The following is a 20,620-nucleotide window of genomic DNA, read 5'->3' on the forward strand; positions in this document are numbered from 1 at the left end:
CTGGAATTTAGCTCACATTAGTACCTAAGATAACTGCGCTTTCTGCTTCCCAGCAGAGTCGTTTGAGATTGTTCAGTGGAGTGTTTGCATCAAAACTTCCCATTGAAAAAGATTTCCTGTTGGTGGGGAGGCTGGAGATGATGGGGGTTGGGGGGGGACACAATTCCTTGGATGGTTTCTAACGTATAAAAAGCGTCTTTTTTAAAAACAAAACACACACAAAAAACCCCTGTTCTTAGCCACAGCTATAGTACTGCGATACTGGTCTACGTTTCCACGCAGAAGACTGTTTGCACACAGGCTCTCACGTGCTCTCATCAGGGCTTGTGAATGTCCCGGAGGCTGGCGTGGCTCAGGTGTGTACATATCGTGTCCATCAAAGAATCGTGAACATGTCCTTTGATTTCTTGTGTAAAGAAAAGGAAGCGCGGAGTCCCGTTTAGCTTCCAGAGGAGCGAGGACACGGGAAGAGGCGTGCTTTTCAGCTAAAATGAGCCTTTGAAGCTCGTCCCGCTCTCGCTGCGGCGCGACTCACAGCGGAGGGAGGGGCTTGGACCTTCCCTCCAGGGTGGGGTCCCCGTCGGCGGCCAGAGAGTCAGCGGGTTTTTCTTTGGAAAGAGTGGCGCTGGGAAGGGCCCGAGGAGGCGCTTTGCGAAACCAGCGAGCGAACCAGGAGGGGCCGTAAACAGGGCGGCGGCGGCCGAGAGCCCGGGGCCGCCTTCCCCGCCCGGCGACCCCGCGGCCCGGAACAAAGCCCCGCGGGCGGCGGGCAACCTGGGATCCCCGACTCGACGGGTAAGCGCCGCTTGTCCCCGGGCAGGGACGGTTGCGGGCAAGAGCGTGACCTGCGTTGGTCGGGCGCGCGGTGTTCAGTCGCAGCAACGGTAACCGAGGAGCCCGAGCACCAACCGTCCCCCTCGCGGAGCCGCACCGCGAAGCTCGCGCGGTTGGCCGGCGGCCGCCTGTGCGCCTGCGCGCCGGGAGGCCCCGCCCCCTCCGGGCTGCCGGCCGCGGGGCCGCGCCTCCTCATGGCGGCCGCCGCAGTGTGTGGTATTTAGCGGGCGCGCGCGGCGGGCTCGAGGACGCGCGAAACGGCGGCGGCGGCGGCGGCGGCCAGGGGGGAGCCGCGGCGGCCGGTGCGGGGCGCGCTCTCGAGCGGCGGCGGCCCAGCGTGTCCCGTCGGTGTCGGCGCGAGGAAGAGGCGGTGGCGGGGGGTGGCGGCGGCGACGGAGCGCGTGTGAGCCGGGACCCGGGTCCGAGGCGCGCTCTCCGCCCACAGGTAAGTGCGGCCCGGCCTGGAGGGAGGAGCCGGCGCGAGGGGCTCTCCGGCGGGAGGAGGACTCGTAGGCCCGGTAATGGCGGCGGGCGGGGCGGCCGCGCCGGGGCGCGGGCCGCAGGCAGCCCCCGGCCCGGGCGCCTTTGTCTGGGCCTGAGCCCCGCCGCCGGCCGAGCGCCGCCCCCGCCCTCCCGCCCTCCCGGGCCCGGCCCTGCCCGCCGCCGGGAGCCGCTCGCCCCCGCCCCGGCGCCCCAGGCCCGCAGGCCGGCGGTGGGGTCAGGCCCGCGCGGCCGGGCGAGGGCGGGGATCGGCCTCCTCGCCGCCCGGCCCGGCCCCCGCGCGCCCGGGAGGCGGGCCCGGCGGGGGAGGCGCCTGCGCTCCCGGCGCCCCGGAGCCGGCCTTTGTTGTGAAGGGTCCCGGCGTGTGCGGCCAACATGGCGGAGGTCAGCTGAGTGCGGGCAGCGGCCGGCCCTTCCCTGCAGCCCCTCCCCGCACGGCCCGGGGTCCGGGGCCGCCGGGGCGCCTCGGCTGCCCTGGTGTCCCTGCCGGCGCCGACCCCGGGCCGCATCCCCCTCGCGCTGCGGCCGGAGCCCGCATTGTGCGGTGGTTGGACCGCAGCCTCCTCCCTTGTTTGTGTCGCGGGGCGATCGCGCCAGCCGCCTGCCAGGGAGGCTCCGGCTTCTTACTGCAAACCTCGCTTTCCCAAGGCGTCGTCTGTCGGGCACTTTGGGGTCGTTTCCCGACTCGCCCAGGTTTATAACTTAGCGCTGTGGATTACCTGGGCCACAGAGTTACGTACCAGGTTTTGCGTTTCCCGTTCCTGGAAAGATGCAGAATTTGTTTGCTCTGACAGCCAGGGAAGTCGGATTTGTGTGTTCGGGAAATCCGATTGTGTTGCTGGTTTGTCAGAGTCACAGCAGCGGTGAGCGTGGATGTAGGACGGTGATCGGACTCCCCGTTCCCACGGTGGCAGTTGAACATTTACCATTTCTTGATACGTGGCTGTCAAGGGTGAATTGTTAACGCTTTTCAGCACTTGAATGTTGGGAGCACTGACTCGGCAGGCAGACCGCCTGCTTTGGTTCCAATCCTGCCCCACCGGTTTGTGACCTTGGGCAAGATACTTAAAATGAAAATGAAGCGAGCTCTGCTTCGTTTTCCCAATCTGCAAAATGGGTATAATGACGGTACCTACTTCATAGGGTTGTTGGCAGAATTGATGAGATGATAGGTGAAGGGCTCCGAGCTGTGGAAGGCCCAGGGTAAATACTCAGTAAATATTTGCTGCTAAGTCTGTTGTTAGTTACTAAACTTAGGAGGTTATCTTGGTGTGATGCACACGTTGTAAGTGCATAGGCTAGAATTAGTGAAATCACATTATAAATTGTTAGTGCTTGGGTTTTTCTTTCAGTATATTTTGTTTTTACAAATGAGAATAAGAGGTTTAGAGGATAAATTGACAGCTGTTTTGAGATGGTGGCATTTGGAAGTTTCTCTAGTAAGGGATTTGGATAGGTCTTGTGTGGTCTGGAATTCAAAAAATCAAATTGATTAAACTGAGGTTTCCTTTTAGCACTTTTCCATTTCTGGATCAGTTTGCTTCCAAGGACTTGAGTTAACTGACTTGGAAAAGTGGAACCGGGAGTCCCTTTGAGTGTTAAGGTGTCTGTGGTGTCACCATCTCTTTTAAGACATTACTGAAGAACAAAGTATAGTGTGATAAATGTAATGATCTGGTAATTTTATCAGGGAGATATTGGCTCAAATTGTGGAGGAGAGGATTTAGGTTAGCTGTTAGAGAACTTTGTGATAAGTAGAGTTTGGATTATACATATTGTGTAATTTTTCATTCTGAAAATTAAAGGTACAGATTTCTGTGATCTGGAATGGTTAGTTGCTACCCTCAAGTTTGCTTTGCCAAATATTTTCTTTAGATATATTATAGAATTGTACCCCCCAGAGTGACACCCATTTGTTACAATTGATGTACCTACAGTGACGCATCATTATCACCCAGAGTCCATGGTTTACATTATGTTCCCTGTTGGTGTCGTATGTTACGAATTTTGACAAATGTATGGTGATGATGTATCCAGGTGCTTTGCAATGACGCGTCCAACACTAAAACCTTGATTGCTTTGAACTGTCCAAGGCTCGCACCCTGTATAGCCAGTTAGTCATCCGCCCTGGTCCTCCTACTGTGGTTATCTCAAATCTGGCATGCTTCTCTCTCATCTTCACATTTAATTACATTCCATCCTCTTCTGCCTTCTAAGTGGTCTGCCGTTGAAGGGCGCTTTCTAGTGTGAGTGACTTACAAGGCTGCCAGTGTAAGGTTCCAAGTTCCTTGACAGGATAGTAAGTACACACACAGCCCCTCTTCAGCTGGCTCTCTGTCGCTTCCCTGCCGTGGTCAGCTGTGTTTGCAGCTGCCTGTGTGCACCAGGTTTTCTCTTCCTCAGCTCTGATCTCGCCTCGACAGCACTTAGCTGAGCTGCTCTTTCTGGACTCCCACCTTGAATGGGGTGTCATCTCTGTGTTCCCATAGCACTCTGCTTGGCCTCCCTGTAATGTGTATCCGCTGAACTGTAATTTGTACCACTTTGCCCCCTCCTGCCACGCCCCCCCCCCACTAATCTCTGCAATCTCTGTGGGGACTTTGTTTTGGTCACCCTGTTTGTCTAGAGTTTACATTTTTCTGACACAGAGTTGGTGCTCAGTACATATATTTATTGAATGACTAATACCTTCACACTCTCCTTAATATGATCTTCCCGCCGTATTCTCCAGCATTTTCTCTTTGCTCTACCTGGTCAAACTGGATTCTTTTTGTTTCTTGAACTGTCTGTACTTTAACATCTCTGTGCCATTGCTCATGATTGTACCTGTTGTTTCAAATGTCTCTGTTCTACTTTGGGCAGATTATTTAACCTCTCCAAACCTTAGTTTCCATTAGCATGTGAGCAATTATTAAATATATTCCCCCCATCCGCCAATGTCCTAATGCAAGAGTGGCAGTATAGTTAAGTGGTTAAGAGGACAGGCGCTTAGAAGCTAAACCGGGATGTGTCTCTTGGCTCTGTCACTTACTAGCTGTGTTTCTGACTTTAAGCTCCATGCGAGCAGGGACACTGTCTACTTTTGCATCTAAAAGCACATTGCCTAATGCAAAGAAAGGGCTTAAATTGTGAAAAAAAACTAGTTGTTGAGTAAGTTATTGAATTTCTCTAAATATCACCACTTATATTTTAATGAGGGAAATAAACAGAATTACAAATTGTGATATGTACTATCTGAGAGTCAAGTGTGAAGTAGAGAATAATGGGACTGGGCGGGAGACCTGCTGTCAGAAGTAGTGAGGCTTCAGCGATGCTAAAAGGAGAAGGTGTGAGCGCTAGTCCTTGAAGGAAAGGGAGAGCATCTGGGATTGAAGGAGCAGGTAAAGGCTCATCCGAGGCGGGGATGAGCATAGGCGCTCAGAGAAGAGAGTGTTTGCTGCTGGGCGAATGCGAAGGGGAAGAGCTGGGCAGGGGTCAGAGTCCAAGTAAGGAATGTGAGCTTTATTTCAAGGGTACTGAGAAGCCATCAGTTAAAGTAGTCACGTAACCCACTTCTAACTTCTGAGATTGCTTTAGCTGTTGTTTGGAGAAGTGATTGGTTGGCTCGGAGGCTGTTCCTTTGATCGGACTGTAGTTGGCTGACCTGGATTAAGGTGGTGGCAGTGAAAAGGAAGAGAGAAGCGGATGGATTTGCGATCTATTGGAGGCAGAATTAACAGGACTTGTTGATGGATTAGATGTGAGAGGTGAGGAAAGGAGGGAATGAAGTGGTTTCTGGCTTGAGCAACTGGATCATGGCGCTATTTACCAAGATCGGAAAGACTAGACGGGGATGGGACAGAGGGGCAGCAGTAAAATTCAGGATTCAGAGTCCTGCTGGGTGGGACATGCAGAATGATCCAGTGAGGTCGAAGGGGAATTGGGGATGTGGTGGCCCAGAAGCCAGGTGGGAGATGGGAGCATGTTTGGCTGTTAGAGGGCATGGACCAGAAGAACAAGAGGGAGAAGTGGATGCAAGAGAGAAGGGATAATAGGGATGTGAAGTCCTGAGAAGGTGAGAGGACGGTGCCCAAGTGCAGGTCACTTCCATTCTAAGGGGAGGGAAGGAGGAGCTAAGTCAGCATTTGATGGCTTCTGTTGTGTTTTCTAAAGGTCTCATGGTCGAAGCCGTCAGTTGAGAGGATTTGTAGTCAGTGAAAACTGCTAGGCAGTCGCCTGATGCAGTAGGAGACTCACTGAGAAACAGCAGGGGAAGAGGAGATGCTGTGAGCTGTTAGCCAGTGACGACACTTGATCCTTGCTGTTCACAGGAGATTCTAGAATACCTAGAACAATAGTGTTACTGTGTTTTTCCTCAGTGTAATTGTTTTGTTTGGAAGTATAGCGTAAATACATACAGACAAGTGTTCACATTGTAAGTGTACAGCTGAATGAATTTTCACAAAGAGGACACGTTATTGAGGGCAGCTCCAAGATCAAGAAACAGAACCTTATCAGACGAGAAACCCCCTTCTTTCTCCATAGAATCACCTGTCACCGACCTCTTAAGGAAACCACCTCTTGACTTTTAACACCACGGATTGATTTGCCTGGTTTTGAATGTTATATGAATGGAACAATACAGTATGCCTCTTTCACTTCTCCCTGGCAAGGTTAGCAGCTGATAACCATGTATTTCATTACTTTTTTTTTTTTTTTTAATCTTCAGGAACTCTAGGCTGAATGATACAGACAAGATGGTCCATTTTAGGTCAGTTTATTCTCTAGCCTTCAGCCACAGTGACCAGAATGATGTTGGCAAAGACCTTTCATTAGGTTTGAGGTTGCCCAGTCACGCTGAACTTAACGTGTGGTTTTCATTTGCTTTGTTTTGAACAGCAAAGAAGGGGCTTGGGGATACAAGGAAAGAACTAGAAGGAGGAGGTTGGCGAGAAACCTTTGGAGAACTGCTCATCTATTTATCAAGCAGATACTGCAAGTGAAGAATATTTTCTTAAAAATTAGAAGAATTTACATAGGAAGTATTTTATAGGAAGTATACTATACTCTTATTGTAATGTTGAAAAACGTAGCTCGTGATGGTGAAATTAAGTGTACACTACTAGCCTCTTTGCAAAAGCTCTACACCTGGAAAGGTTACTTCGATAGTTGGTTTCACTAATTGTTAAAAAGTCTCGTTTTTTTTACCCTCCCTTTCTGTTTTACCTTTTTATTCCTTTGAATTTGGCGAAAGTTCAGGGTTTTTTTTGGGGGGGGCGGGAATGAGTCAAGGACCCTACTTTATTAGCTTTGTTAGGGGCACGGGGATGTCTTGTCAGTACAGATCGTTGTGAGCTAATGTCTACAGACTATTCTTTTGATTTTGTTTGGAGAGATAGATCAATTTCTGTCTTATAATTAACTTTTAAAGTGCTAAATTTAAGATTTTTTTAATAAACCTAAACTAAATGTGTATATATGTATATGAAATATGTGAGTTTTTTTTTAAATGTGAATAAGCTGTTTTAAAAACATTTTTACCTATAAGTATCTGTTTCAGGCATTGAAAAAAAAATAAAGAATCAGAGCAGTAGACAAAATCAGCTCTTGATTTATGAGTATTTCATTTTGTGTATGAAGTCAGAAGCAGTTCATTAGCAGGGGAGTGTGGGGACATAAACTATGCATTAATATTTTAAAATTTAATTATTTATTACCAAAATAATATGTTTTATGGAATATTTGAGAAATACATACAGAAATGCCGCCCTCACCTCCCCCAAGATCACTCATAATCTCGTAATTGGAAAGTAACCATTGTAGACATTAGGGTGTAGTTGCTCGTCTCTGGTTGTGTCACATTTTTCGAATCAGCCATAGGTATTTTAAATTTAATTTCTTTGATGTGACTTAAATGCTTGTAGATATTTTCCTATTAAGTGATTAGCACTTGTCAGTAACTGTGCATGTTTGCACTGTGTAATTCCAAATGATGAAGTTCGTGTTTATTACAGTCTGTCCGTCTTCAGTTCTTGATACTTTGTGGGCCTGTAGTTCAGTGTCCCGTCTCTTAACCTGGTGGTTTCTGGTTCTAAACTTGACCTCCCTCTCCCCTTCTCTAATCCCTCCCCTAAATCTTTAAATGAAATTCTGCAATTCGGATGCCCTTCTATTTTCTTTTCTGTCCCATTACATGGGATATACATGCACACATACATAAATACAGACTGCTGTATGACTTACTTTTTCCTGCACCAATTAATTTGTGTTTGTACAATTTTTCCTTGTAGTTAATACTGTCTTTTTCCTGTTTTGTTTTCTCTGTGCTAATTGCTAATGCTACCACGTGTTCCTTCCCACTTGTTTAAATGTTCAAGTTGCTAGAATTGCCTCCACACCTTCGTCCTTGAGTGTAAAGTTGCCTTTACCCTCAAGAGTTTTTTTCTCCCCTTTCTTCTGGGTTGAGTCGTCTGTTTACCGCAGCCCATGTTGTCCTTTTTTTTGGTCCATTCCTTTGTGTTTAAGAGCTGGCCCTCCAGGAGCTTCCCAAGAAAATATCCAAGGGAAGAGCTGTTTGGAAGCCGTGCATCGTTATTCTGCCCTCGACACTTTTAGGATAATTTGGGCATAACATTCTGGAGTGGTAATCATTTTCTTTGAGGATTTTAAAAAGCATTGCTCTGTTGGTCTAGCTTTTGATGTTACTCAAACGTCCAAAGTTCTTTTGCTTTCTGATTTATTTAATTCATCCAACAAATATTTATTGAGCCTGTATCATGTGGCAGGCACTGTTTTAAGTGTTTGGGATACATCATTGAACCAGACAAAAATTCTTACCTTCCAGGTTGGGGGGCTACAGCAACAAACATAATAAGTAAATTGCATAGCCTGTTAGAAAGTACTACATTCTATGGAAAAACAGTAGAAATGGGAGAGGAAGGAGGGGAAGAGGGAGAGGGTGGAATGGGCAAGGATTAGGGGTGCGTAGTGGAGGGGCCAGTGGGCAGAGCCCTGGTCAGTGTTGTAACTAGAGGAGACCGGGCAGGCCTCACTAGAAGGTAGCACACAGCAAAGCCAGAAGGATGTGAGAGCAGCAGTGAAGGCTGGGCCCAGAGGGGCAGCCCGCCATCTGGAACAGGGAGGCTGGGGTAGTGAGTGCGGGGCAGAGATGGGAGGGAGGGGGGTCAGAGAGTAAAGGGACACATCCCCACGGTGTGTAGGGCTGTATCAGCTATCGAGGGGGTCTAGCTATGACCCGGATACGGGTGCCAGTGGGGAGCGGAGGCGTGACTGATCTGATTTAAATGTTAACTGGATTTTTTGGATTGCTGTGCTCAGACTGTGGGATGGGGGGTGGGGGGAGACAAGGACGGAAGCAGGGAGACTGGTTAGAAGGGCATTGCAGTAATCCAGGTGGGACATCGAGGCGGCTTGTGCTGCACGGGCGTGGTAGAGCTGGTCAGCAGTGGTTGGACTCTGGATAGTTTACAAGGAGGGACAGTACCATTTCCTGGTTGCTTTACATACGTGGTGCGAAAAGGAGAATAAAGACGCCTCCAAGGCTATTGAACTGTGACGGGAAGGATGGAGCTGCTATGGAGTGAATGGAAGGCTGTAGGCTCAGGAGTCTGGGAGACAGTGAGGGGATCAGCTTTGCGGGGACTCCCCACCATAGGAATGGCTAGGAGGCAGCTGGATGACAAATCTGGGGTTTGAGACAAATCTGGAGGATTTTTTGTTTGTTTTATCTGGGCTGGAGATAAAACATTTCAACTCCTTGGCAATATCGGTGGAGTTTAAAAACTACAAGACGGAATGAGGTCACCAAAGTGAAGAAAAGTGGACAGTGGACAAATGCCAATTTCAAGAGTTTGGGGAAAAGAGCAGGAATCGCTCAAGGAAGCTGAGGAGTCATTGGTGAGATGGGAAAAGCAAGTGCTCAGAATCAGGGAGCAGTTTGTTAGTCAGTGATCAGTCAACTGAGATGGTGGTGACAGTTCAGAACTTGCAAATTAAATACAAACAAAACTACAAAACCAGTGAGATTTAAACCACACTGATTTATAAGATATTAGATACTGTCTGCTGAATTGCAGTCCTGAAACAACATGGGAATGACTGGCGCTGTAGGTTCTTTGGGAGCTGAGCGTATGCAGGTCGCCCACACGGTGTCATCACATGATGCGTTTTCTCACTGAGGGCGTAAGTGCTTCTGTGAAGACCATGTCCTCATCGGGCTTTTCTTCACCCAAGGGCATCATTTCTGTGGTAGGTGCCGTCTGCTTTTCTCTGTAGCTTGCCATAACGAGAGAACTCGAGCGCTAGCGTGGAGCCGGTGTGTCCGTACATGCCCGTGGGAGCATTCAGTGACACGGCTAACGCATTCAGGTGAGGACAACGTGCTCATACTGTTATTCAACACAGGAAAATACAACATTACATCTTTGGAGAAAAATTTGGACCCCAACCCTCCTGTGAGAATAGGATCTTAGCTTGAGGAAAATTAGAGTATAAGTTAATGCATGTGTTACGTCCTTTGAAATAACTAAAATGATTTCGTTAGAGTTTCAGATGTAATATTTATGAAGACACAGATTGTAACTATTTCAATGGAATATAGTTTAATTTGAAGGAGGCTCTGTGAATTTTTTAATACGGCATATTTTCCCCATAAATTTCATTTTTCTGTTTTACTAGTAAAAAGCCATCAGTCCTAAGTAGTAAGACTTTCTGATGTGACTTTTTAACCTCGTTTCTTTAATTTCTCTGTCTCCCAAGCAGTGTACTCTCTTCTGTTTATTGTAGCACCAACTCTTCATAGGTTACTACCGATTTTGATTTTTAAAATTTTTTGCTCTGAGAGAGAGAGAGAGCGTGTGTGTGTGTGTGTGTGTGTGTGTGTGTGTGTGTGTGTTACCTACCATACTTGTCAGATGGAATGTGGAGTTGATAAGGTTGTATGTTACAGTGTAGAACTCTGGGCACAGTATATTTTATGGGAAAGGTTTAAAAAGCATAGCTTACTGCCTGGATGGAGCAAAAGTGCTAATATTTACTGGAATGTGTGATAATTTTACATCCGGAGAGAATATAAAACAATCAGGAAAGTAAACAGTTGTATTCAAACCTGGACACAAATAATAAGTTACTAGAATTTGGATGCTTTTACCTTGAAACTGTGAGACTTGTTTACATTGCGATAGTAATTGTTTTGTATCTTGACTGAGATAGTTTTCAATAATTTCAAGTGCGTTACCAAAATTCTATTATTTAGTAATATGTGCTATGAAATAAAAAGGTTGAGAAAGTCTATTTGACCTTTTTCCTTCTTTTACTTATTTCTCTGCTCCTACCTCTCTTCTTGATACTTTGCTTTGATTTAATGTCTAATGGTTTAAGGACGAACTCAGACTATCAGATTTTACCACATTGATACAAAAAATGACAATAAGCAATGTACAGAGCTTTACCCTATTTACCTTGCCCATTCATAGCCTTCCCCATTTTCAACATACCCCCCACCAGAGTGCTGTATCTGTCCCAATTGATGTACCTACAGTGACACATCATTATCACTCAGAGTCCATGATTTGCATTAATGGTTCACTCTAGTTGTTGTGTATGAGTTTTGATGACTGTATAATGTATGTCCACCATTGTATACAGAACAATTTCACTGCCCTAAAAATCCTCTGTGATCTACCTTTTCATCCGTCCTTCCCCCCCAACCTCTGGCAAACACTGATCTTTCTACTATGTCCATAGTTTTGCCTTTTCCGGAATGTCATGTAATTGGAATCATACAGTATGTATCCTTTTCGGCTTCTTTGACCTAGTAATATAAGTTTCCTCTATGTCTTTTCATGGTTTGATCGATTCTTTCTAGTGCTGCATAACAATCCATCGTCTGGACGGACCAGTTTATCCATCACCCACTGAAGGACGTCTTGGTTGCTTCCCCGTTTAGGCGGTTATGAGTAAAGCTGCCATAAACATCTGTGCGCAGGGTTCTGTGTGGACATTACGTTTTCAGCTCATTTGGGTAAATACCGAGGAGGGCGATTGCTGGATCATAGGGTGAGAGTATGTTAGTTTTGTAAGAAACCGCCAAACTGTCTTCCGAAGTGGCTGCGACATTTGTACTCCCACCAGTGATGGATGAGATTCCTGTCGCTCCACATCCTCACCAGCATGTGAAGTGGTCAGTGTTCTGGATTTGGGCCGTTTTGACAGGTGTGGAGGGTGTCTTGCTGTTTGCATTCGCATTTCCCTGATGACATGTGGAGCATGATTTACCATCTGTAGATCTTTGGTGAGGTGTCTGTTAAGGTCCTTGGCCCATTGTTAAATCAGGTTGTTTTCTTATTGTTGAGTTTCAAGAGTTCTTTATATTTTGGATAATAATCCTTTATCAGATTTGTCATTTGCAAATATTTTCTCCCAATCTGGTTTGTATTCTCATTGTATTGATAGTATCTTTTGCAAATCAGGAAATTTTAGTCAACTCCAACTTGTCAGTTGTTTTTTTCCTGGTTCATGTCTTTGGTGGTGTTCCCAGAAGTCATTGCCAGACCCAAGGGCATCTAGATTTTCTCCTATATTCTAGGAGTTTTATAGTTTTACATTTTACATTAGGTCTGTGATCCGTTTGGAATTTTGTGAAGGTGTAAGATCTGTGTCTAGATTCATTGTGACTTCTATCTATGCTTGCCAACCTGTGGCCTAATCTTACTTGACCCCTTAGCAGATTCCGCATGGTTGACTGCCATTTTTTTACTACTTCCTTATATGATTTTTTAGATTTTATAATTATTTACACCTTGACAAGGTTTATAATATTTACATTCTAATTTGCAATTATAATGCATACAGTTTAGTCTTGGTTCTATATTTAAATGGAGTCATTGTTTTTTTTTTCTCCGTAAGTAATTTTCTTAAGGGTTTTCATGGGTACTGTGTTCCTTGCTGCATGTTTAAGCATATCTGCTTTATTGCCTTTTTTCTTAATTTTTTTCCTGATTACAGAGATAATACAAGTTCCCTGTAAGAATATAATAAAGCGTAGTTGGTTCTAATATTGATGCACATGTGAGTTTTCACACATTTTCTTAGATCCCCATCTTCCCTTGACTTCTGAGATACTGCCGTCTCCCGGTTTTCTCTCATCTTTGCCTTTTTCTTAGTTCTTTAGACTTTGGCAACTTAGTGTGAGCCTCAACCAGCGGCATTGGCCATCCATGGGAGCTGGTTACAAATGCAGGATCTCAGCCCCAGCTTCAGACTCATTCTGATTCTAAATCAGATTCCGCATTTTAACAAGATCCCTGCATGGTTAGTAAGCACGATCAAATTGGAGAACCATTGCACTCTTTTCCTTTAATGAATCCTTAAATCTTTAAATGTCGGCATTTCTCTTATTTTAGGCAAGCGCCTCGCTGACTTCAGGTAGCATCTGTATGTCAGCAGCTGTCAATCTCCAATCTTAACTCTTCTGTATAGCAGCTGCTTTTTTTGATTAGACATCTCACAAGCATCTCCTACTTTGCACTGAATCTGTTACCATATTTTAGGATCCAGTATAGTGCCTAATAGGTTCTGATTAAGTTTATGCTGTTTTTGCCCCGAAGTGGAAGCCTCAAAATACAATGACGTAGGCAGTAGAAAAACAAGCGTCCTTTGCTTTCCGTATTTGAGTTGGGGTTTGCACCCTCCTCTCCGTGCTGTGTCCTCATCTTGGTTCAGACGTGGGTTTTAGAGCAGCTGTTCGTGGGTCCTTGTCCTGGGCTTCCCACTTGAGATCATCAGTCTCACGAGGCACGTACCTCTTCTATAGCTGCAGAGTTTTCAGAAGTACCTTCAGGAAAACGGAGCTTTTAGGAAAATACGTACAATTAAAAATTTTTTTTTTCTCATTAATTTGCTGCAGTTCTGGAAACTAAAAATGGGTTGTTTAAATTTTTTTCTTAGCATTACTGTTTTATAACAAAGTTTTGATTTTGATTTTTTACCTTGGTATTTAAAACTGTTGAATTTTTGATGTGGTTCCCCCCCACCCCCCCAGGAGGGCGCAGCTCACAGGGGCCCGTGCGGGGATCCAGCCGGTGACCTTGTGCTACCAGCACCTGCTCTGACCAACTGAGCTGACCAGCGGCCCCCAAAAAACTTGAATTTTTAATGAGACGTGCCTCAATTTTAATTTTGTCGTTATGTGAAGAGTAAATCTTAAAATAGAAGCAATTTTTAACATAATTTAACAAACATTTTCTGCATAATACCCATCACAATGTCAAATGTAGAAAGTATCATTTTTTGCAAAAAGGAGTTTAGGAAAGGAGGAAAGCCCTTGAATGTTTGGAATGAAGTAGTTTCATTTAACCCATTGATTTCTAATATAGAGAGCAAATTTATAACCTGAACCTGCACTTTTATTTTACAATAAGTATGTTGTTTCTAGGAATAATTTTTGGAGAAGTGAAAGAGGGGTCATATTTACATCCTATCTTTTTTACTAAATTAAGAATGCAAATTTTACTTCTTTTGATGGTTTTCACATTTTGCAGTCAGACTAAGTTTTATAAAGCAGTTTACCGTCCCCTTTGAAGGAAACACAACTGAAAATCAGCAGTACCATACCAAGCAGATAAGTAGCTCACGGGTCATTTTCTGGTGCCCACTCTTCCTGGTGTCTCATGCTCCCTCCCTCCCGGTACTTCCTTCCCATGCATGTTCTGGCTGTAACTTGCTTTACAGCACATTGCGGCCCGTTTTCCATGTCTGTTTCTCATCTTCAACTTTGGTTTTGTAACTAGCTGAATTAGCGTCCTGCTGCCACTGTAACATAACATTGTCACAGGTTCAGTGGCAGGCCTTAGGATGTGGCCATGTTTTAGGAGGGTATTGTTTGCCTGCCATAGTGACATTTGTAAACTAGGAGAAAATGGTAAGCACAACATTGTTATGTAGTAATCAGAGTAGCCAGGCATGGGTTGTGGCTAAGCAGAGAAATTCATCAGCCATTTAATAAAAGGAAACAGATTTCCACCTGAAATTGAGAATAAAAGTATAAGTTCTTCTGTTAGGTTGGTACAAAAGTAATTGCGGTATAAAAGGTTAAAAATAATTGCAAAAACCGCAATTACTTTTGCACCAACCTAATACTTCTGTGTGTTAATGTGTCAAAGCAATGTTTAAATGCTCTGAAACTACTAAGACAATATTAAAGGCTGACTCTAAAATGTGTTTATTTAGATTAAAATCTATTTAAACTTTATACTAAACTGGTCTTTAGAAAGTATAGGTAATCAGTGCACTCTTGGAAAAACTTTGAATGTTTCCTTACTTTGGATTCTCTGGGCTTTTCTTAGTGTAATGGAGTTTTTGTGAAATTTTTAGCTAGTTGAGAAATTCTGTTAAGGTTTATTGGACTAAAAAATTAGTTAAATGGCAGTTGATCTTTGGCAGACATGTTTGATAACCGTTACCGGCTAATGGCATCTTTTCAAGTGTATGTCTGAAACCCACTAGTTCTAGACCTCTAACTCGTGATGACCTCAGGCAAGTAAGGAAACCTTGGAGGTCTCAGGTGAGTCCTTACGTGTTTTGGAATATGCAGTATCTGTGATACACATAAGGTACCCACCTCTCTTAATCTAGACAAAAGCCATGTGAGGTTGGAAATACTGTCCTGGTTTTCCAGCTGAGCAGGCAGGGAAGACTGGTTGGAAGCCGAGCGGAGATGACTCCTCACACGTCCGCCTCTGCTGTCCTGACTCAGGTGTTGAGAGGTTTGTCCATAGATGGATGGCTGCAGTCCGCGCTGTAAGGCTCTGTACGGTCCTTTGCAAGTTTGGGGGGAAAAATGAATCGTTTTTCTTTGCTTCAGGAGTCAGTAATCTCCTTGACTTGTTTATACATTTGGGTGCTGTCTTAATTATTTGGAAAGAGTTTTTCTGCCTAAAATATTTGAAGTCACCTGCCCTAGAAACCTGAGACCTGTCTAGAATGAATATGTATTAGAAAATAAAAATGTAGGTAGTAGTAATTTATATTTGTCAGTAGACTATTTTCAATTATATTTCTAATCCTAATGTTTTATATAGCCTAATAGTAAAATAAGGTGAGGTGGCTGAACACTTAATTAATAGGGTGGGAAGTGAAGTGATTCCATTTAGAATTTGCTGCTGGAAGTGGGTGATCTACAGTCTCCTGCTGCGGGGGTTCAGACCCCACTGCCCACCAGCTCTTGCTGCCTTTACAGGCGGCCTGAGGGTGATGTAATGACAGGTTCCACCTCAGCATGCACTAGCTGATGCAATGCACATCGAGGCCCTGGACTTTATGGGGCAAGGGTGATGCTTATTTAGAAACAAAACAAGCAAGTCGCTTTAATGAGGCCTTTAGGACGGCTTTCCCACAGTGGGACGAGAAGGCCGCCTCAGCGTGCAGGCTGCAGCGGAGTTTCCTGTGGGTCTGTGTTTACTGCTCGCGCTGCAGCCTTTGGAAGGGAGGGGGGGTTCAGGACGTGGTCCTGTCGGGTAGGAATGGAGAAGTGAGTGAGCGCTGAGGAACTATGGTCGCTGACGCCTGGTAAGCAGTCGCTACTGGGAGAAGCCGGGCGCTCGCTTTCACTCCAGGAGAACTCGGATCAAAGGGTTAACGTGGGAGGCTGCGGGGTGCAGATAAGGGCTCGGCTGGCCGCGCATTTCCCCTGTTCTCGGGGGCACTTAGTTTGAAACCACACGAAGTTCCCGATTCCGAGTTTGGCCCTAGATGTCAGCTGGTGGCGAGGCCGGAGGGTAAGGGGCTCTGCCCCGCCAGGTCGCCCCTGTGCGACCGGGGGGCGGGGCTTGTGGGCGCCCCCTCCCTCCCTCCCCCTCCCCCTCCCCCCCTCCCCCCCCTCCCCCCGCGGGGGCGCTGGGAGCCTGGGCGCTCGCACTCGGGTGGAGCTGCCTTTCCCAGCGGCGGCGCCGCCCGACCCGACCCGACCCGGCCCGGCCCGGCCCGGCCCTGGGCTCCGGGGGCTTTCGCGCAGCGACGCCAGAGCCAGCCCGCGAGCGCCGCCTTCTCCGGGGGCCAGCAGCGCGCACCTATGGCCCCGGCCGCCCTCCCGACAGCCGGCCGGAGCCTGGCTCCGGAGTCGGGGTGACAGACGGCCGACACAGGGCAGCCAGGGCCCGCGGCCCAGCGCGGCCATGGCGCCCGTTCCTGGAGACGCAGGCAGATTGGAGCGTGGGGAGGTGTGGTCCGCTCGCCCCGGCCGGGCGGGTCTTGTCTCTGCCTCCGCGGCCCAGGCCTCTGAGGAGGGAATGGAGGGGGGAGCCGGGCGCCTCCCTTCGCTTCTTGACAACTTGACCGTGACGTGTTCAGGAACAGAAACTATTCCGGAGGGGCCTCTGCTCCAGCCTTGCTTCTGGGGGGAGGGCCGCGCTGCCTGCTTCTCATGACCGGGAAGTGCACCTTACCTTTTCTGTGCGCCTGGAAGGGCGTCTTACTCACCTGTTTACCGGCCGCTGGGACCAGGAAGAGAAAAGGTACTGGCGTCTCAGGGACGGACCAGGGCGGCGTAAGCCGGCGGGGGCTGGCGGCCAGGGCCGCGCTGCAGCAGCGCCAGGGGCCTCGCAGCGATGCTTCTTTGGCTGTTGAAAGCAAACTTCAGCTTATGCGGCGCTGCTGCACGGGTGTCCTGAGTCCTGGCTTCTGCTCCGCTGCAGGCTGCTGTCGCCTGGGATTCTCTTGTGTTTGCAGGTGGAGCTGGGTCCCACCTTCGGAGCCTCGGCAGGCTCCAGCTGCTGCTACCCTGTGGCCACATTTCACTGGTTTTCAGTTTGAGTAGGAATTTAAATTGTGCTTCCTACAATGTTTGGAAAAATAATAAAAACATATTGTAACATGAACCCGAACTATTGATGATAGATGAATATGTAACTATTTTGCTAGGCCTAGAAATTCAACAGTAGTGTTTTTCTTGCTTGGTAGTTACACTATGTTGAATACAAACTGAGTTTCCTGACCCTCAGTGTGACTGATTAGCCCTGTTGGTTTAGTGGTTTGAAAGGCATTGGTGGCTTCGACTGTTTTGGGCACTTTCCAATATTGCTGCTCACTTAGGTGAGCAGCCTGAAGTGGGCCACGAAGGCATGTGGCACGTACAGGGCATGTTGACAATGCTAACCCTGTGCTTTCCCACGGGACCCAAAACTCGTGGCCCAGCATGTGCACCTAGAATCTCCTCAGGGAAACTTGGTGAACAGGAGAGCTGCTTCTGAGTCCTTTTGTTGGGCTAGGACACCTGGTTATAGAGCATCAGATGACAGCTGATTCCTGCTGTCCTAAATCTGTGTGACGGGCCACATCAGGGTAGAATTCTGCTATGCTTGTATTTCCCCTTGAACTATTCCTGTATCTTTTCTGGCACCCTCACCCCCCATTTAAGGTATCTAGTCCAGTAATATAACCCAGATTGCATTTACATGGTCACATTGGTAACCAGCATGGTTTTTTCAACATTATATTCGTTACAACAGAATCTAATGAGTATAGCTGAGAAAACATTCAATTTGAGGCACTGAAATTTAACGTTGTTAAAATATGGCTTCTGTAGTTATTGGGAGTACATACACGCTTAGACCATCAGTAGATGTTTTGTCACTCCAAGCCAAAGGTAGATTCCTGGGGAAAAGTGTTTTATCTTTCATTCTGCCCTGATGTGTCTTTTGGAGCAAAAATTAATATAAGACTGGGTCTTTTACTATATTATATTATACAAGACCCAGTCTTTATAGTAAAATAAGACCGGGTCTCATTAATTTTTGCTCCAAGAGACACATTAGAGCTGATTGTCTGGCTAGGTCTTATTTTCGGGGAAACATGGTAGTTACATTGTTCGTTTCTTCCAGATGACATTTATCTCTTAACTGTTTATTTATCACTGTGCTGTTGAATGTTTCAGCGGCAGTGGGGAGCCCTGGGGTACACCGTGCCTGCTGACTCAATCCCCCATCCGCAGTGCTGTGGCTCTCTTTCTGGTGCTTTTGTCTCCGTTCTTTACCTTCTCTTCCTGACTCCTTTCCCTTTGCAGATTATGTCTGATTTATATTGTGGAGTGGAAGTAGGATAGAAAGATTTATTTTCTGTAAATACCAGACTGAAATGGAGGATGGATGGCCCTCCATTTATTTCTCCTCTATTCTACTACCTCACTTTTGAGGGGGACACTGGTCAGTGGGAAACAAGATTAATAACTAGCTGACGTTAACATGGTGGGGAAAGATGTAATCGGTGAAGATGGATGACGGGATGGCAGTAGGCCCTTGTGAGCCCCTCCATTCCCCAAAGTGGTGCTCGAGCAGGTCACTGGTCATCATCGAGATACCTGGGTGACCCTTGGGGTCACTTACAACCCCCTCTAGCTAGCTACAGCTGCTCAGAATGGGAACGAGAGAGACTGAGGAGGGGAACTGAACTCAGAGAGGGACAGAAAGTCCAATGAAAACTGATTAGATTAAACTCAAGCTCCTTATGCAGAATTTCTTAGTTGCTTATGGTCATTTGTATTTCAGCATTTATTTATTCCATGTAGTCCACCCAAAGATGATTTTTAACTTATTTTAAGAAAGGGAATTCTGATGCGTTCTGAAATATTTTGGAGATGTCATCCAGCGTATAACTCCTAATAATCAGAATGCATATTTTGGGTAATTTATGTTTTTAACCCTGTTGGTTTGCTCACAGTCAATTTTGTATGAAACAAGTGTTTCTGGAATGTAGACATTATTTGTAAAACAAGTTAGAGTTGTCGTTCCTTTTCTCCGGCTGCCTCTTACTCTCCCTGCTTCTGTTACAGAGATGAGCCGCCAGACGGCGACAGCATTACCGACGGGGACGTCCAAGTGCACTCCGTCCCAGAGGGTGCCCGCCCTGACCGGCACGACCGCCTCCAACAATGACTTGGCCAGTCTGTTTGAGTGTCCGGTCTGCTTTGACTATGTGCTGCCACCCATTCTTCAGTGCCAGAGTGGCCATCTTGTTTGTAGCAACTGTCGCCCAAAGCTCACATGCTGTCCGACCTGCCGGGGCCCGCTGGGATCCATTCGCAACTTGGCGATGGAGAAAGTGGCCAATTCCGTACTGTTCCCTTGTAAATATGCCTCTTCGGGATGTGAAATAACTCTGCCCCACACAGAAAAAGCAGACCACGAAGAGCTGTGTGAGTTCAGGCCTTACTCCTGCCCGTGCCCCGGTGCTTCCTGCAAGTGGCAAGGCTCTCTGGATGCGGTCATGCCCCATCTGATGCATCAGCACAAGTCCATCACCACCCTCCAGGGGGAGGACATCGTTTTCCTGGCCACAGACATCAACCTGCCGGGCGCTGTGGACTGGGTGATGATGCAATCCTGCTTTGGCTTTCACTTCATGTTGGTCCTGGAGAAACAGGAAAAATATGACGGTCACCAGCAGTTCTTTGCAATCGTCCAGCTGATAGGAACGCGCAAGCAAGCTGAAAATTTTGCTTATCGACTTGAGCTAAACGGTCATAGGCGCCGATTGACTTGGGAGGCCACTCCTCGATCTATTCACGAGGGAATTGCCACGGCCATTATGAACAGCGACTGTCTAGTCTTTGACACCAGCATTGCACAGCTTTTTGCAGAAAATGGCAACTTAGGCATCAATGTAACTATTTCCATGTGTTGAAATGGCAATCAAACATTTTCTGGCCAGTGTTTAAAACTGCTGCATTCAATTTCACAGAGAATAGGCACCCATCTGCCTGCCAACCTGAAACTTTTGGTAGGTGGAAGCTAGACACATGAAGGTAAATAAAAAGGAAAGGCTGTTAAATGCAGGAAACAGTTGCATGTAGTAACACTAATATATTTAAAAATAAGTCAACAGTAAACCACTGAAGAATATATATATATATATACACCCAAGACGGGAATCTTTTGTATTAAGAAAGGAAGCATTGTAAAATAATTGAGTTTGTGTTTGTTGTAGATGGAGTATACTGTTGAAAAATACTGGGTTTTTTGTTTTGCTTTTGAGTGCGTGAGTGTGTGAGTGTGTGCGCGTGCGTGCGTGTTTGGGTTTTTTTTCTTTAACTGACAAGCCATGTGGAGTGGTCTTGGGCCACTGCTTTCCCCCTTGTGAGTCATATATAGTGCTGCTGTGTGTGTATACTTTTTTGTGTGTATTTGCTAATTTTTATTAATTCTAGTTTTTCATTAAATAAAGTTGACTTTCTTTTCTGTAATTCAAGCTTTTCCTCACTTTTTTTTGTACCTTTGAAAAAGTTAAGTGTCTTTTT

At 46.5% G+C, this 20,620-nt stretch overlaps 1 protein-coding gene and 1 long non-coding RNA gene across 8 annotated transcripts; one reads left to right on the forward strand and one right to left on the reverse strand.

Annotated features, from left to right (window-relative positions):
* Nucleotides 1–148: 148 nt before the first annotated feature.
* Nucleotides 149–20,566, forward strand: SIAH1 (siah E3 ubiquitin protein ligase 1). 7 transcript variants are annotated; one of them, XM_019731873.2, is made up of 2 exons: nucleotides 149–795; nucleotides 19,157–20,566. In XM_019731873.2, the coding sequence occupies exon 2, from the start codon at nucleotides 19,159–19,161 to the stop codon at nucleotides 20,005–20,007; it is 849 nt and encodes a 282-aa protein (XP_019587432.1). In that variant the 5' UTR covers nucleotides 149–795; nucleotides 19,157–19,158; the 3' UTR covers nucleotides 20,008–20,566. The 7 variants fall into 7 exon arrangements, with proteins under 7 accessions (XP_019587432.1, XP_074171047.1, XP_074171048.1 ...); XM_074314946.1 differs by lacking the exon at nucleotides 149–795 and adding an exon at nucleotides 946–1,279; XM_074314947.1 differs by lacking the exon at nucleotides 149–795 and adding an exon at nucleotides 1,333–1,352.
* On the reverse strand, nucleotides 9,360–15,087 carry LOC141567525 (uncharacterized). The gene is made up of 2 exons (XR_012490215.1): nucleotides 14,954–15,087; nucleotides 9,360–9,722 (listed from the first exon to the last, which is right to left on the reverse strand). It is a non-coding gene; the product is annotated as an uncharacterized LOC141567525 (long non-coding RNA).
* Nucleotides 20,567–20,620: the final 54 nt, after the last annotated feature.

This window comes from Rhinolophus sinicus, linkage group LG11 (genome assembly GCF_036562045.2).
Source record: "Rhinolophus sinicus isolate RSC01 linkage group LG11, ASM3656204v1, whole genome shotgun sequence".
Classification (NCBI taxonomy): Eukaryota; Metazoa; Chordata; class Mammalia; order Chiroptera; family Rhinolophidae; genus Rhinolophus; species Rhinolophus sinicus.

Excerpts from the sequence above, each read along its gene's own strand:
- SIAH1 (XM_019731869.2), top strand. The coding sequence starts at position 16,754 with ATGACCGGGAAGTGCACCTTACCTTTTCTGTGCGCCTGGAAGGGCGTC. Across the intron at positions 16,845-19,156 it reads TGGGACCAGGAAGAGAAAAG|AGATGAGCCGCCAGACGGCG; the intron begins GTACTGGCGTCT and ends CTTCTGTTACAG.